This window comes from Dipteris shenzhenensis, chromosome 1 (genome assembly GCF_047967505.1).
Source record: "Dipteris shenzhenensis isolate YYH24624 ecotype China chromosome 1, Dip_SZ_1.0, whole genome shotgun sequence".
In the NCBI taxonomy this organism is placed as follows: domain Eukaryota; kingdom Viridiplantae; phylum Streptophyta; class Polypodiopsida; order Gleicheniales; family Dipteridaceae; genus Dipteris; species Dipteris shenzhenensis.
This window is the reverse complement of record NC_141596.1, coordinates 53,879,719-53,897,706: the sequence shown is the minus strand read 5'-3', so window position 1 is coordinate 53,897,706 and position 17,988 is coordinate 53,879,719. Positions and strand designations below refer to the sequence as shown.

At 43.4% G+C, this 17,988-nt stretch overlaps 1 protein-coding gene across 1 annotated transcript; it reads right to left on the bottom strand.

Annotated features, from left to right (window-relative positions):
- Nucleotides 1–595: 595 nt before the first annotated feature.
- LOC147906040 (putative FAD-linked oxidoreductase ARB_02478) lies at nt 596–1,694 on the bottom strand. The gene is made up of 2 exons (XM_087384358.1): nt 1,332–1,694; nt 596–1,264 (listed from the first exon to the last, which is right to left on the bottom strand). The coding sequence occupies exons 1-2, from the start codon at nt 1,692–1,694 to the stop codon at nt 596–598; spliced, it is 1,032 nt and encodes a 343-aa protein (XP_087240484.1).
- Nucleotides 1,695–17,988: the final 16,294 nt, after the last annotated feature.

The following is a 17,988-nucleotide window of genomic DNA, read 5'->3' as shown; positions in this document are numbered from 1 at the left end:
GTTAGTTTGCATTACAAGATTGAGAATCTACATTTAAGAGCAAATGTATGATTGTGAAGAGATCTACCAAACAAGCAAAAGTTCGGTGGGTGGGAGATATCATGTTCTAGGCAAGAGTATAGCATGTCCCCCAGGTGAGAAAAAAAGAATGAGTGAAAACATGTTTTCAAAGATGCCGTTGTAATGTATGATATCATGAGATGGGTTATTACAATCCAACCCTTTGTTGCTCCTATGTAGGTAGAACAACCTCAATTTGAGAATTTATTCCTTGAAATTAAAGAAAACCTCTCTTCGTAACGTTGAGAGACGAGTCATGCTACTCATCTCTTTTAATAGTGTATATATCTCTCTAAAATTTAGCTTTGTTTTACATTAAGTAAAGATGCTCCTATAATATTCTAAGTATTGGCCATGTTGCATGCGTTGTGTTTTTTTGTTCCCATTCTCACAAACGAGTCTAGGCAGGCACAGGGGTTTGTGGCCTATGTTCACAGGCACCAAGGGTCCTTCGAGAACGCTGATAGCCAGGGCGAATGCCCAAACCATCCGAGCTCCAGTTGCTCCATGCCTGCAATCACTGTTGGTGGTGATATCATGGAAGGCGGTTCTTCTTATTCTCAGCAACAGCTCCTCCTCCAACCAGATGTGCTACGATGATCATCTCGCTCGATAAAATTTCCGTGAACGCATGAGCCCCCTCTGCTGCAGAGTTGTTCAGTATTTCCTTGGAGAACAGCCGGGAAGCTAAGGCCTGATCAGTCCCCGTGGGGTCCGAGCACACCCCCGCGTCTGCGGAACAAAGAACAGCAAGGTGCCAATCCTGAAACGATGAATACGCTGCAATAGTTACGTCGGCTGTGATCGCTGGACGGTGCTGATAAGCGTAGGCTGTGAAAGGTTCGAAGGCAGTCTTGGCCAAAGAAACGTTGCTCGAATTCGGAAGCAAGTAAGTCACACTAATCAAAGTCTGCGTTGAGCTGAAAGCTGCGAAGACTGAATAGCCGGCCCATCCGGCGTCCGAGAGTGATGAGGGTTGGACTCCAATGAACGTGCTGAGCAAGCCCTCCAAGCTCACGGAATCGTTAGCTATGGCTACGATGGAAATGCCCACCACGCTACTCAATGCACGTAAAGTCTTGTGCGTTGCAGAGATTCCCTCTCCAAAGGTTCCACCCCCACCGCCTCTCAGAGCCCAGAACAGATCCTGGTTTTGGCAAGAGTTTGCCGTTCTCAACCTTCCATCAGCCGTAACAACTTCGAACTGGAGAACGTTGTCCGCAGCAAGACCAAACATTGGAGATAGGGGACTGTGGACACATGGCGCCAACCAGCACTACCTCCTCAGCGTCCGCAGCCTTGTAAAGCTCTCGCCACTGAACTCCAGCTTCTGCTGTCACTGCCGAAACTTCCTCAACATCACATCCTTCAGGGATAAAAGCATCGTGGAAATCGATTCGTTTGAGGTGATGCATCCAGAGATTCAACGATCCTGGCGCAGTACTCCTGCCGAAATAATCGTGCCCGAGGCGAACGTTGTGTTCCGCTGCATACCGCACGGCGGTCTGCACATGTGAAGCTTGTGAAACCTCGACAGCATACACAGGGACTGCACCGCGGTAGCAAACTGTGTCGAGGTGCGAAGTGGGCAAGCAGCTGCGGTTGCCGTCTACTTCCCAGTTAGGGGATTGCATGGCCCCGATCTGATCTGCACGCTAAAACGGATTGCTCCAATTGAGGCGGGCGATCTGGCAAGCTGCAGGGTCAAAAGTAGGGACATGGCAAGGAGAGGCAATTGGGGAAGGGATAAGAAGGTGTCCTCCCAGGGAAGAGTTGAAGCTATGCCAAGAAGCAAGGTTGGGCCAGCAAGGAGAGTGAGGGAGACAGCGGCAAGGTGTGGTTTTAGCTGAGATAATTTGAGCACTAGGGGGGAGGAAGGTAAGAAGAAGCAGCATCAGCAGCAAGGTGAAGGATTCCATCCTCAAGGAAAGAAGAAGAAGAAGAAGTAGCAATGACGAAGAACTCCCATTGCAAGTAAACTCGGTTTCATATGTATAAGAGCAGTTAAGGAAGCCATCGTTCTGTGAAATGCTAATGCCGCCTTTGACTGTTGGAACTCAGTCGTGCCGTTCAAAAGGGGCATGCCAAATGCAATGTATCTTAATAACAATCTTTCATTAGAAACAAACCTGGCATAAAAATAATGACAATTCAAGACGATGTTCTTTGTGGAATTCTCTTATGCTTTGATGTGTGTGAGCACAGCCTTATATTCTCACACCTACATTTAACAAAACAACTCATTGTCAAAGTAATTTAGTGAAACTAAGAAACTAAATTTAACAATGATGAAATAAGAAGTGGTTTGCATTTGGTGCTCTCACTCAAAAAGCACATGTGGGACACACACACACACACACACACACACACACACTCTCTCTCTCTCTCACATTGCTTTCCTCTTCAACCTTCTATCCCACTTAACATAAAGTGCTTTTCGAGATGGAGCTTGTAGGTGAAAATGGCCTTGGATGTAGCCAATTGCAAAAGTCTTTTGGAGGCACACTCCAAAAGGTGGGGGAGGCATTCGCAAGGCAAGCACATCTAGACATCATCAAAGTCGAGCAAGGAGGTCTAAGTTAGCTATTGCATGTTAGCCAACCTTGTCGAAATTGCCATCAACTTTAATCAGTAGTAGTAAGAGCCAATTTTTGAGCCACACACTCACAATTCATGAGTTATGGTAGCTTAACATACATACATTTAGCATGTGTGTACCTACAGCTTATGGGCCTAATTTTTGAACCATGCATGAAGTTTGTTAATGTGCCTTGTTTTGTGTTCTCTACCTACTCTTTGAGATAGTGTGCTAAGATGCGACATTCTAACTAGTTTGCCATTCTTTTTCATCTTAGTTAGCTGGTTGCAATTCCTTCCTACAAGTAACAAAATATCCTTCGTATAGTAGGTAAGTATGCCCTTATTTTTCATCAACTACCCAGCTAATTACTAAGATTATCTTCTCTTGCTTCAAATAACACTACTCTTTCTTTATGCATCTATCTAGCTATTGTGCCATATGTTGGTGCACACACAACTAAGTCCACACTCAGAAATCTAAAGCAAAAAATAGTGAAGAAGAACACAAAATATATTAGTCCACACAAGTGCTCTTAACAGAGCTATAATTACTAGAAGGTGCTAGGAAAAACTATAATCAGATGGGACTACTCAAAGCACTATGAACTATAGGGAGTGAGTTATCAAGCTCACTCTCTTCTTCTACATTATCTACGATCAATCTTTAGTAGGATGAGTGGGAGTGAGCTAATGCTCACCTATTTATATGTATAGAGGGGCCTAGCCCCTTCATAATATGGGGGACAATCGATTGTTATTAGTAATCGATACTATTGTAGAGGCCAACCAACTCACTATGTAGCTTTGAAGTAATTTGTGGCCGCCTATATTGGGCACGTGCCACCTATAAATGGGTATAGGGGAAATTGCACAGGTTCGCCCCATTAAGTGTCTTACCTTGCCTCAGAAAGAGTTCTGGAGGGTCTGAATAGTCTCTTGCCTACAAAAATCTATTTAAAGCATGTAGCTTTGCCACTATGTTGATACCATCTTGTAGCTCATTTATACTTGGTGCAAGCCTCTAGATTGCTGGTCCCACCCAATTTATGCAACCCTATCCTCCACATGTGGGGGCTCATAGGTCCACAACACCGCCTCTCAATGGCTCAATTATGGGCAATCCCCCTGCTCCAACCGCCATCTGGGAAGACCCTTTGGTGAAGATGCCAAACATGTTCTCCTATCTCGAGCAATAAAGTACCCTCACAATCTCATCTGTAACTACAATCCCCGTGCATCAAATGTGATGCTCCAACTACTAGACTTTGGGAAGACCCTTTGTACAGATGTCAAAGATGTTCTCCTATCTTAAGCAATCTCATCCGTGACTACAATTTTGTTAAGAGTTCATTGACTATCTAGATCTTCCCATTGTGATCACTTGTGACTTTTTGGGATCTTCCTCATGATCTATCACCCTTGACTATCTAGATCTTCCTCATGTGATCACCCATGATATCTAGATTTTACTCATGTGATCACCCATGATATCTAGATATTACTCATGTGATCACTGTGACTTTTTGGATCTTCCTCCTATGATCACCTATGATAATAAAATCAACATATAGGACTATTATCATGGTCTTACCACCCTATATGAAGATGGACAACAAGATAAGCCTATCTCATAAAAGTGGTCCTTGTGTAACATACTCTAGGGCCTATTTCAGCCCTTGAAGCCTCCTTGAAGTGCCATGTGATGCTTGGAGGATGCTTGCATACCTTCCTTTATACTCCTACATACTAGAAGATCCCTAACTATTTGCCAGAGTCTTCCTACTATAGCTCTCCATTCAAAAAGGCAGACTTCTCGCCCATTTAAAAAATTTGCCCCACCAATGCTATGATTATGCATAGTCATCCTGGCTAGAGGAGCAAACATCACCCCATAAGTGACTCCCTGAACTTGTGCATATCTTTTCATGACAAGTCTTACTTGTACTTATCCAAGGTCCCATAGGATTTGTACTTGGCATGATAAGCAGACTTGTTTCTGATGTGGTTCTTCAGAGTGGTTTGCTTCCTCAAAGATCCTGAGTTCCATGGCCTTTTGAAGCTACACACCATTGGAGAGTTGTTTACAATCAAACCATTCTATGCCTTTGGGCTCTCCTCACGTCCATACTGCTCTTTGGAATATCTATGACTCTTGACTCCTCTCGGGTATTCAAGTGTTATTTTAGTAACTTCCTTTCCTTTGCCATGTTTATCTAGATGGATCAAGACTCTGATTCTAAATCTTTAATTTGGAGATCCTTTGCCTCCTGTTCTTACATAGTAATACCCTCTGGACCATTCAACTAGAGCTCTAGTGGAGTTATTTGTGGCTTAGTCTCTATTTTCTAGAAAGCAACATCTTTGGCCTTGGGTCATATAACCAATAATCCTTGGAATCCTCATACAACCTATGAAGACATACGTCTTGCTCCTATGATCTAGCGTCATTCTATCTATTAATTTATTCACATGTACAAAACTAGCATCAAAATAGAAAACCCTTAAATGAGGAATGATGCGTTCCTTACCATAATTATATTCCTTTAGTATGTGCATGAAATAGTATGTTGTCTCTTAATCCTCTCTTTCTTAGTAGCTATTGAAAGCCTCTGAAGTGAAATCACCCCCTTTATCGATTAAGAATGTTTTCAATTTCTTTCTCAACTCCTTAGCTTTGTCCTTCCCTCACCCTTCAATTTTGTGAACTTATTGAATGTCTGAGATTTCTTTGCTATGCAAAAGATGCATGTCATCTTGCTAAATTATCAATGAAAGTAAGGAAATACCTAGCTCCAAAGAATGATGTGGTAGATAGTTTTGTATATGCCAAAATGTACCAAATCCACTAGAATCTTGGCTCTTTGTGAAGCCTCCTTTGGCAATGCCTCCCGATGTTTCTAGCTTGCCATGGAAGCCTAAAAAACTTCTCAATGGTTCAATGCACGATGGGGTGTAGCCAATCGTGGAACTATTTTAGGGGTAGTTTTGGAGCCCGCGATGCGATGTGCTAGTGGGTGATATTTTGAATTTCAAGCAGACTCGTGCTCTGCCAAAATTTTCCTCGACATGATGATTGCCTTACTGGCATAATATTGACACATAATCGGTCAAACCTTACTGTTTTGAACACCGTAGAGCTTGACACATGTTACTACATGAGCAATTCTATTCTCTTTTGTGCAGTCTCGGTGCTACATCTTTGTGCATTAGACAATCCAATGTCTATCCTATAATTTACCCACAACTCACCACCTATAATCTACATGCAACTCTTTTGCATTGATTTATACTTTTGACCACCGTGCTAACGTTGGCTCAGTGCGACCACCGCACTGGTTCTTAGAGGTGGCTGTTAATCTAAACCAAGGAAAATGTATTTCCTTGCAACCAGCATGCTGGTTCTATTTCAGTGCATTGGTTCCACAAATTGAAATTTTTTTCTTCATTTAAAAGTTAATCCTAAATGAAGGAAAATGTATTTCCTTGTGTAACCACCACGTTGGTTCTATTTTAGTGGGGTTGTAGTTAGTCCTACCAAGAAAAATGTATTTCCTTGCAACCACCACGTTGGTTCTTGGAACTATTTTAGACTTTAGTGATTCTTGTAGTTGATCCTAAAATCAAGAAAATTATATTTCCTTGTGCATGACCCAGCAATGACTGCTACTAGCAACGATTGCTACCATTGCATTCAGGGATGATTTTTTCATGTTAGTTTCGTTAACAAGTGAAACTATTATATTGGTGTCAAAAGTTTGTATGCCCTAATAAAAATACATGTTTCAAACATTCGCCAAGATTTGAAACTCTTATGTTTTTTGAAGTTTCGCCAAGATTTACATATTTTACTTCAAAATTCAAATGAAAATATACAAAATTGTGCTATATGCTATCAATATTGTGAAACTAAAAAAAATATCTCGATAAACTTTCACTAGCATTTTATATTAATATATAAATATACCTTCGATAAAAGCATCCATGAAATTTGCATTAATATTATCATTTATATTAAATTTGAAACTTAAAAGAGATTACACCTGGCGAGTATAACAACCCAACCATTTCTAAGAGAAAAACTTGAACAAAGAGATTACATCCAAAGACAATTTATAACAACTTAGCAATTGTTGATGAGAGCCTCATCGAGTAAAAAATGAACAAAAGAGATTACATCTACATCTAAAGATAGTTTATAAAAACTAACAACTCAGTAATTGTCGAGAGCCTCATGGAGCAAAAATTAAATAAAAGACATTACATTTATAAAGACTTAGAAATTGTTGAGAGACTTAGAGTCCAAAAGATTACATCCAACGATGATAACCACTTAGCCATTACTGAGTGGTTATGAGCCTCGTTGAGCAAAAGTTGTAAAGGGATATTTATACAACTCAGTATTGCCAATTTTATTGATACACCACTATACATTATCGTTTCATAGAGGCCAGCCCAGCTTGCTACATTTGAATTTTTGGGCAGCCGATGGAGGCGATGATGGAGAGGACAAAGGCCGTGCACAAATGTAGGGCTCAGAATCTGAAACCCCCAACAACACGAGAAAACTATGATCTACCCTTTGTCAATGTCTCCAGGGAATCCATAGAGCATAGCCATAGAGAGGTCCGCTGTGTGCATGCCTTCCAAGGTAGCAACATTTTTCATCTTGAATTTTGGAGATTTGGGGATAATATATTGTACTGCCACTGGGATTATTCATTTTGCATTCTCAATAGAAACATTCCATTGCATATGGCATGTCGACAGCTAGCAATGTGATCATGCAAATGTTCCAACTCTTGAGTCATGAATAACAAGCATTTGGAATAAATCTAGTATGATTTAACGTACAAGGTGTCCTTGGATTGATGAAGCATTCTCAAATTTTGACATGTTTGCAGTAAGGTAGCCAAATTCTAGCCCTGTAATATAAGGATACATACTTCAAAAGATTTTTAAAGGTTTACTGAAACAACAGCTCTAATTTAAACATAGAATGGCTACTAAATTCAAAAGACTAATAGAATAGGATGGGGAAAAAGAACTTGCAAGTACAAATGAAAGATCAAATACTCTTGTATTAGGAGGAAAGTGTAATCTCTACACCTAATAGGAACTAGAGGGCTGTGTGGAAGCTACCCTTCTCCTCAAGGGGTTCACTTCACAAATGTTAGACTTGTACCACATGCATTCAAAAGGAGTTGTATTAACTTCAAGAAAGACTTTAATAGAATTATAATAATGGGAGGGGGCTTTTAATTCAAATTTAGGAAAAAATTTGTTAGTCCATAAGTAAAGAGGGGTGGTTTTATTAGGGGGGAATAGTATTTGAGTAGGTTTTCTAATAGCCCTCAAATGCACATGATACATATGGCTTTTTAGTAGTGTAACAGCAAGTCTTGGGCTTGGAATCATGTGTATTGACATTGGTTGAAATTCCAATCAGAGATTCAATAAGTAAGAATTGAAAGATAGAATTAAAATGTTCATTGGCTTAGCAACCATGGATTGGTAGGCTTGGGTGGGATCAAGAGGCTTTTATTAGAGGATTTAATTCTAGAATGATTGGCAAGGAGTCCAAGAAAAATAGGTGGAAGCATTGGCAGATAGTTTTGGATCAACTGGCTAATCATAAGAGGAGTTGTACTGAGGGCTTTGGGAAGATTGTAGAGTTTGTTTTCACCAATGTTGATACATGATACCGGTTCTCAATGTTTTTTTATACCTCTTCTACATGTCTATGCAATGTCATTATTAATTAATAAGTAGATAGGTTTTACTGGGGTGGTGAATGAGAAAAAGAAAAGGTTTTAAAGTTTAAAAGGGAAAAATGTGTTTATGCCTAGTGTTTATTGAGCATGAATTAATATTTGCTTATTGTCTCAAAGTGAAGAGTTAGAATTGCTTTTATGAAAAATAAACTACTTTGGGAAATTTATCTCTGTAACTATCATACATGTTAGTAAAAAACATTATTAGACCTAAGGAGAGTAGGTGGGTTTGAGTGGTCTTTTGAGTACGAGCTAAGTATTGAGGGTTGCTTGGTTGGGTATGTGAGATTTGTGGTATTTGTTAATATGATGATGAATGGCTGATAAGAACTTGATAGGATATATTTTCTTGCAATCAATTCTCATCTATTTATCATGGTTGTGTTAAGGATTAACTCTTTAAAGATGGTATTCAAAGGGCTTAACTAAGTACAAACATCTTCTATAGTCTTTTGAGGAGAGCTAAGAATAGAAGAAAGGAGAGCATCGAGCATGTAGTCATGATTCTAGGAAGCTGAGAAATAACTACACTGCACCAAGAAATAAACAAACATTAGCTCATAGAATTGATTCTGCATTCTGCACTAGGAAACTGAGATATAACTACACTGTAAACAAATAAACAAATGTTAGCTCATTGAAGTAGCAACAAATAAACAAACGTTACCTGAGAATGGCTAGGATAACATTGTCATTAACCTCTTTTAAAGGATTGGAGAGGATTGAAGCCTTCTCTCTACCAAAGCTCAAATACTGAGGTTCTCGTTTCAAAATGATCCTAGCTTCAAATGAGCTTTCCATTTTATCCAATGCAGCTAAATTTGCAGAATGGGTTTCTGTCATAGCTTGTATTCTATGTTTGCGGTCATTCTGCTTTTCCATGGTGCCTTTAAAGCTCTTGTGCTCATGGGATTCTTCAACCAAATTTAGAGGTGGTTGCATTGCTAAAGTAGAAAGGAGTGCCTCCATATTGACTTCATCCATTTCTTCTCCCTCTATTGCCTGTAAACAAATATGAGAGATTAGATTCATTATCTTTAAATTTAAATCTTATTTAAAAAATGGTATTTAGTTGAGAAATAGAGAGTTCATAGGTCGCTAAGTATTGTCATAGTGGCCTTTTTACATAACCCTGCGAGCCATAATTATCAAAGAAGGCATCATCATCTTTCTCTTCATCCACCAACCTCTCTCTGAATGGGTCATGTAAGTCCATCTTTTCATCATCATCAACTGGGACATTATGATCTTCAAGGTCATCATCCATGTCATTAGTCTCCTTGTGCTCTACCTCTTTTTCATAGCCTATGGTTAGATCTGCTTGAAGCTGAAAATAGGCCATGAAATGCTTGTTTTCAATAATATTTGTGGAGTTCCCTTTTTTGAGGAGATCCTCAAATAAATATCCCATCCTGCACAAAGTGACCTCCCAACCTGCCGGTAGCAAATTCTCCACCATGGTAAGCAAGAGACTCCCACTTTTTGCTGGACTTCCATAGTTTTTTTTAAAATAATGTATGGACTTGGGAATATCTTGTTCTTCTAGCATCAATCTCAAATTATTTGAATTCCCTCTTATGTTCTTTTGTAAGGAGTGATTAGGGTTGGGACTCCGCATACACAAGAAGAATGATTCACGAGATTGAATTGCTATGCCACATTCTCTCTTGCCTCTCTTTGCTGCATAAACACCACTATAGATCTTCAAATCTGATGAATATGCTCGCTCTAGAGTAACCTGCATGGCTTCTTTGTCTTGTTTATCAACAAAAATGACAATGTTGCAAATTTCCACTTTGCTAATGGTGGTATATACTATTCTATCAATGAAGTTATGGATATCATCACTAGAAACTTCATTGATGAAGAATAGTTGTGGCTTGTCCCATGCTGACTCATTCTTGATGAAGTCATCTTTTGAAATTCCCCTAAAGCTCACAAGCTTTCCAGACTCTGACGTAACCTCTACATTGAATTGAAAGATTTGGTGCATATTTGTCGGCATCCTTATCTCGTTGATTAATCTTTCCACATATGCAACCACCTGTTGTGGGACTTCTTTTCATCCTTTTTAATCCACCTATTTGCCCATAGCTTTACCTCGGGTGTTGACAAAGAAGCTATATGCTTGACCACATTATAGTCAATGTTACAATGACTAAGTGGGATTTGTTTCTCTGACAGCAAATACTTAATGGCACTATGCACTGCATCATGCCTCACATGTACATTGATGCATTCTTCCAAGCAGTGGTCTTTGTCTTTCTTTCCAAAAAACCATTCTTTCTTTAAAAGTTTTTGTGCTGCCATGGATGCATACTTGTCAGGTAAGTACTTTATAGGCACATCCTTGCCATCAACTCCTTCTTATCCATTACCTTTGACTTTTTGGAGACAAACAAAGGAGCTTCATAAGTCAACTCTCCATGCTCACATGCAATGCACGCTTCAAGCATCTCATTGAACACTTCAATAGGACAAAAAATGATGGAAGTGTAGTCGGCATATCTGTCTCTCACCACCTTGAGGCTTGTCATATTTTCTTTTCGCTCTTGAGTTCCCCTAGGCACAACTGCACTCAAAGAAGTATAGAAGTTTGTGAGTGTGTCGGCATCTGCTTTTATGATCTTTCTCTTCAAATCAGGATTTGGAGAACCAAATGTTGTCCATACAACCCTTACCTTCTGTAAGACCTCTGATGTTGAGGATATCTTACGCTTTCCATGGACATAATGATTAAGTCTTTCGGACTCAATCAAATACTTGATCTCATGCTTGAATATACAGATGGTTGTAGGATAACAATGGAATGAAGTTATCTTTGCAAATTGTTCTGAAGTGAGTCTTTTGACCTCCTTTGCTTCTTTGGCAATCTAATGACAAGCATAAGCCCAATGTTGACCATCAATGGGCTAGAATCTACAATTAAGGAGGAATTCCTTCTTTGCTTCCTTCAACATATTCTCACCTTGTGCCTCTTGGCCTTGTTCATGTGGAATATTTTTAAGAGTGTCTTTAAAGAATCAAGTGAAGGTTTCCTCGAAATGTCTAGGCCCTGTAAATGTAATTTGATCCAAAAAGCTATTTTTGATTGTACAAAACATTATTGGATGCAGGACCACGTTGCTTGCCACATGTTTCTTTCCATCTCTCAAAGCCTTGTATATTTGCAGTGCATAGGATATATCAAGGTTTTGGCTATTAGTAAAGATAGCTGCAGCTTCCACATCTCTGGCATTCACAAACCACGTCCTTTGATGCCAGATATATCCCACATCATCATTTGTTACTGCTTCATTAAGACACAGATTGAGATTTTTGATTGATGTGAGTTCATCCTAATCATCTTCAGCTTCGGGTTTTGAGTCTTCTTCATCTTTCTCTTCTTTTAACTGTTTTCCATCCACATGTTCTTTCTTTACAGTGGGACGATGCCTTTTTCTAATGCTTGGAACCGTGGCTCTTGCAGTACTAGCCTTTTGCATTTCATGTTGTGGTTTGCTAGCAAGAGCTTCTAGCATAACTACAGTGGATCGACCTTCATCTTCTTCAATTTTTTTAATTCCCGTGCACTCAAGGCTTGTGTTTCATCATCCTTAGTGACATCCACCATTTCTTGCTCTAGAAGTTTGTGCTCATGTTCTACACATTTGTGACAGTGTGCATGTTCTTCTTGCCCCTGCATCGAAGTCTGTGCTTGATCTCCTTCATGTGAAGATCCTTGAATCTGAGGAGCATATTGTGCATCCTGAAAGTACTCAAACATAATCTTTGCATGCATCCTTTTTGCCACCACACTAGGAAATCGGTCCCAAGTATATGCAGGAGCCTCCAATGCACTTTGCAGCTCAAGAAACTTTGATGGTTGAGGAGGAGGCATCACAAAGGTCTTTGAGTCTCTCCTTGACACAACAAAATGAAGACCTCCAATTCAGGATCTGAACTCTTTGTGAAAATATCCATAAAAGACTCTTTTGGCTCTATCATTATGCCTACTACAAGGCTTGAAGTCATATCTTTCTTGAAGAATGTAGCATCCCATGGATCATCAACATCATTGAACTCCCTTTTTGACATAAGTAGAAAGAGTCTCTTTTCCTTTTGATGAAGAAACCAAGCTCTTCTGCCGATGTGATATCGAGTCCACCTACCAAAGCCATTGGGTCTCTCTCATTTCTCCTTCTCTCTCTCCCTTTGGCGGCCACAGCCGCCAAGAGCCCCTCTTCTCTCTCTTAATTTCTCTCTTTCCCTCTCTCCTCTCCGCTAGAAGTTTCATTCTCTCTCCCTCCCTCTCTCTCCCTCTCTCTCTTTCTCTCTCTCTCCCTCTCTCTCCCTCTCTCTCCCTCTCTCTCTCTCCCTTTCTCTCTCCCTCAGTCTCCCTCCTCTCTTCTCTCTCATTTCTCTCTCTCTCTCTCTCTCTCCCTCTCCCTCCCTACTCTCTCCCTCCCTCTAGCAGCCACGGCCACTAGGAGACCCTCTTCACTCTCTTAATCTCTCTCTCCCTCTCTCCTCTCTCTCTTTCTTTCCCTCCCTAGTCTTCTCTCTTATTTAAGGAGCCCCTCTTCTCTCTCTGAATCTCTCTCTCTCTCCCTCTCTCCTCTCTCTCTTTCTCTCCCTCCCTACTCTTCTCTCTCATTTCTCATTCTCTCTCTCGCTTTGGCGGCCACGGCCGCCAAGAGCCCCTCTTCTCTATCTTAATTTCTCTCTTTCCCTCTCTCCTCTCTCTTTCTCTCCCTCCCTATTATCTCTCATTTCTCATTTTCTCTCTCTCTCTCTCTCTCTCTCTCTCTCTCTCTCTCTCTCTCTCATTTCTCATTCTCTATCTCTTTCTTTCTCTCCCCTCCTCAGGAGCTCCCTCCCTACTCTCTACTCTCTACTCTCTAGCTCCCTCCCTACTCTCTACTCTCTCCTCTCGTGGCAAGACTTTTCATTCTCTCTCTTTCTCTCCCTCCTGCCTCTTCTATCTCTTAATCTCTCTCTCTCCCTACTCTCTTTCACTCTTTCTCTTCCTCCCCTCATCTCTCTCTTAATCGCTCTCTCTCCCTCCTTCTCTTTCTTTCTTTCTCTCTCTTTCTCTCTCTCTCTCTCCCTCCCTCTCTTCTAATCTCCTTCCCTCTCTCTCCTTCTCTACCTCCCCTCTCCTCTTCTCTCTCTCTCTCTCTCTCTCTCTCTCTCTCGCTTTCTCTCTTTTCAAATTTACAAACTCAAATTTTAATAAGAAACTAATTGAAATAGAACTCAAAAACTAAGAAACTAATTTAAAAAGAATTGTAATGCCTACTAAAAATACCCCCTCCTCTCGCTACCACGGCCGCCAAGAGTTTTCATTCTCTCTCTTTTACTCTTTGAGTTTTCATTCTCTCTCTCTCTCTCCCTCCGCCCCTCTTCTCTCTCTTAATCTCTCTCCCTCCCTCCCTCTCTTCCTTCTCTCTCTCTCTCTCTCTCTCTCTCTCTCTCCTACTTTCTCTCCCTCCTTTCTTTTCTCTCTTAATCTCCTGCTCTCTCTCTCACACTCTCTCTCTGTCTCCTCTCTCTCTCTAGCTCTCTCTTTCTCTCTATCTCTCTTTTAAAATTTAGAACACAAATTTCAATAAGAAATTAATTGAAATAGAACTCAAAAACTCTAACAAGAAACTAATTAAAAAAGAATTGTAAGTAAAGAAAAAGAATTACAAGAAGAATTGTAGAATTGCGAGTAAAGAAAAAGAATTGCAAGTATGTGGAAAAAGTGAAAAAAGTAAGGCTCCCCTTATCCTTGCTCTTCCACTCTTGGTTGCTTCAATGAAATGAGGAGAGAATGAGAATGAATGAATGGAAAGAAGAGTATATATAAGAAAAACTAGCCCACCCCTCCCACTCACGAATAAATTTGAATTTTAAAAAAAGAGAGTAAAATTTGAATTCATTCTTCTAGATAAATTTGAATGCAAATTTGTGTTCAACATTCTTCTTGATACTTTCTTCTCGTACGTCCCTCTTCATTCTTCTCGTACGTCTCTTCTTATTTGTCGCTCTTGCTCGTGGTAGGCTCTTGTTTATCACTCTTGCTCGTGGGTTGTTCTACTCTTAGTTGTAAGAATTCGACCTCTCTCCCTCTACTCCTCTCCTCTTCTCTATGTAGTGGGCTCTCTCTCTCTCTAATGGAGCTCCTTCTCTAGTCGCATATCTCTCTCTCTCTAGTCGCATACCTTCCTCTAGTCGCATACCTTCCTCTCTCCCTCAAGTCTTCTCATCTCTCCTCTCTCTCTAGTCGCTTACCTTCCCCTCTCCCTAAAGTCTTCTCATCTCTCCTCTCTCTCTACTAGTGTTTCCATCTCCATCACGTCTTCTCACCCCTCTCTCTCTAGTCGTGTACCTTCCCTCTCCACTTCCACTCTAACTCCTCTCCACTCCCTTCCCTCTTCTCTCACCTGGGGGCCGCGGCCCCTAGGAGTCCTCTCTCTCTCTCTTCCTTCTCTCTCTCTCCTCCCCTCCCCTTCCCTCCTTGCTCTCACTCCTCTCCCTCCCTTACTCCTCTCACTCTCCTCTCATCACTCTCTCTCCTCCCCTCACTTTCTCTCTCTCCTCTCCTCCCGGGGCTTCTATCTCTCTCTCCTCTCCTCCCCTCACTTTCTCTCTCTCTCTCTCCTCCCCTCATTCCTCCTCACTTCTCTTTCTCTCTCCCTCCTCTCCCTCCCCTCATTCTCTCTCTCTCCTCTCCCTTTCCTCACTCCTCTCACCTTGGGGGCTGCGGCCGCCAGGACCTCTCTCTCTCTCTCTCTCTCTCTCTCTCTCTCTCTCCCTCCCTCCCCTCACTCCTCTCTCTCTCTCTCCCCTCCCTCTCTAAGCCGCCTCCCCCTTCTTTCTCTCTCCCTCCTCTCCCTCCCCTCATTCTCTCTCCCTCCTCTCCCTTTCCTCACTCCTCTCACCTTGGGGGCCGCGGCCGCCAGGAACCCCCCTCCCCTCTCTCTCTCTCTCTCTCTCTCTCTCTCTCTCCCCTCACTCCTCTCTCTCTCTCTCTCCCCTCCCTCTCTACGCTACCTCCCCTTCTTTCTCTCTCCCTCCTCTCCCTCCCCTCATTCTCTCTCTGCTCTCCCTTTCCTCACTCCTCTCACCCTGCGGGTTGCGATCGCCAGGACCCCCCCTCTCTCTCTCTCTCTCTCTCTCCCCCTCCCTCCCCTCCCTCTCTCTCTCTCTCTCTCTCTCTCTCTCCCTCCCTCCCCTCCCTCCCCTCCCTCCTCTCTCTCTCTCCCCTCCGTCTCTACGCTGCCTCCCCCTTCTTTCTCTCTCCCTCCCCTCATTCTCTCTCTCTCCTCTCCCTTTCCTCACTCCTCTCACCTTGGGGGCCACAGCCGCTAGGACACCTCTCTCTCTCTCTCTCTCTCTCTCTCTCTCTCTCTCTCTCTCTCTCTCTCTCCCTCCCTCCCCTCACTCCTCTCTCTCTCTCTCCCCTCCCTCTCTACCTCGCCTCCCCCTCCCGTCGCCTCCCCTTACCATTGCCCCCTCACCCTCCTGCCGCCTTCCCCTACTGCCGCTCCCCTTCCTGCCTCCCCCTACCTCGCCGCCCCCCTCTGGCCTCCCCCTACCTCTCCTCCCCCTACCAGCACTCCCCCCTCCCACCTCCCTACCCCCACTCCCCCCTCCCACCCCCTCACCCTCCTGTCGCCTCCCCCTACTGTCGCTCCCCCCTCCTGCCTCCCCCTACCCCGCCGCCCCCTACCCCGCCTCCCCCCTCCCGCCTCCCCTTACCCCCGCTCCCCCCTCTCGCCTCCCTACCCCCTCTCCCCCCTCTTGCCTCCCTACCCCCTACTGCCCCCTACCCCCGCTCCCCCCTCCCGCCTCCCCCTACCTCGCCTCCCCCTACCGCCGCCCCCTCACCCTCCCATTGCCTCCCCCTATTGCTGCTCCCCCCTCTTCGGTCGCCTCCCGCTCTCGCCATCTCCCCCTACCGTCGCCCCTACCGTCGCCTCCCCCTACCGCCTCCCCCTCTCGCCGTCTCCCCCTACCGTCGCCCCTACCGTCGCCTCCCCCTACCGCCTCCGCCTCCCTCTCTCTCCCCCCTCCATCCCCCGTCTCTCTCCTCCCTCCTCTCCCCCCTCTCTCTACTCCCCCCCTCCCGCCACCTCCCCCTACTGCCTCCCCCTCCCGCTGCCTCCCCCCTCTGCCACCGCCTCCCCCTCTCGTCGCCTCCCCCTACCGCCTACCCTTCCCATTGCCGCCTCCTTTCCTCCCTCTCTCTCCCCCCTCCACCCCTCCATCCCCCCACCTCCCTCTCGAACCTCTCTCTCTCATACCCCCTCTCTCTCTCCTCCCTCCCTCCTTTCCTCCCTCTCTCTCCCCCCTCCACTTCCCTCTTCCTCCTGGAGGCCGCGGCCCCCAAGGCTCCTCTCCTTCTCTCTAAATTTTCTCTCTCTCTCTCTCTCTAGTTCCTTGCACCCCTCTCTCTCTCTCCTCCCTCCCTCCTTTCCTCTCTCTTTGCCCCCTCCACTTCCCTCTTCCTCTTGGAGGCTGCGGCCCCTAAGGCTCCTCTCCTTCTCTCTAAACTTTCTCTCTCTCTCTCTAGTTCCTCTCTCTCTTTCTTTCTCTCTCTTCAAATTAAAAAAAAACAAATCTACAAAACTTAGATAAAGAATTAATCAAAAAATTTTACAAGTACCTAGAAAAAGTTTGTAACTTTGCTCTTTCTTGCTTTCTTGCTCTTCCTTCCTTGCTTTCTTGCTCGTCCTTGCGTTCTTGCTTCAATGAATGAAATGAGGGGAGAATGAATGAAGAAGGAAGACTATATATAAGAAAAAATAGGTTTTCCTCCTCCTCTCCTATTGGCTTTTCATTCCCCACCTCTCTCCTATTGGCTTTCCATTCCTCCCCTCTCCCATTGGCTCCCATTACTCCCCCTCTCCCATTGGACCCCCATCCCTCATCCCAATCTTCCATTGGCCCTCCCCCCATCCATTTCTTCTTCCTCCCCCATGGCCACCACTCCCATTCCACATTTCCACCACGTCCCATACTCCTCCCATTTTCCGATCCCACCCTTCCATTTCCCAAAATCCCATATTTCCCCATCTCACCCTCCTCTTTTTCATCCCCTATTAACTCCCCTCACTCATTTCACTCCCTTATTATCCTACTCCCCTATTACCTCCCCCTCTCCCATTCCATTCCTCCCTCCCTACTCTCACTTCCACTTCCCATTACTCACTTGCCATTTGCAAACTATTAATATATTATTATACTATTTTTTATACTTATTATCATACACCCCTATAACCTCCCCTCTCCCATTCCAACTCCTCCCTCCTCACTCCCACTTCCACTTCCCATTACTCACTTGCTATACACATTTGCAAACTATTATACGATTTTTTATACTATTTGCAAACTTACATGTGGGCAAAATCACAGGTGTCAAAGCGATCCTATCGTGGTCATACAACAACTGTGCTTTTATTCAAGGGCATATTTACAAGGGCATATTTATGTGGGGGTTAAAGGTCACTGTGCCTTTACCCCGGTTATGTACAATACTCAAACACATGTATAAATGAATGAAAAAGAAGATTAGGGTATTCTGCACCCACCAAAACTTGTGTGGCTC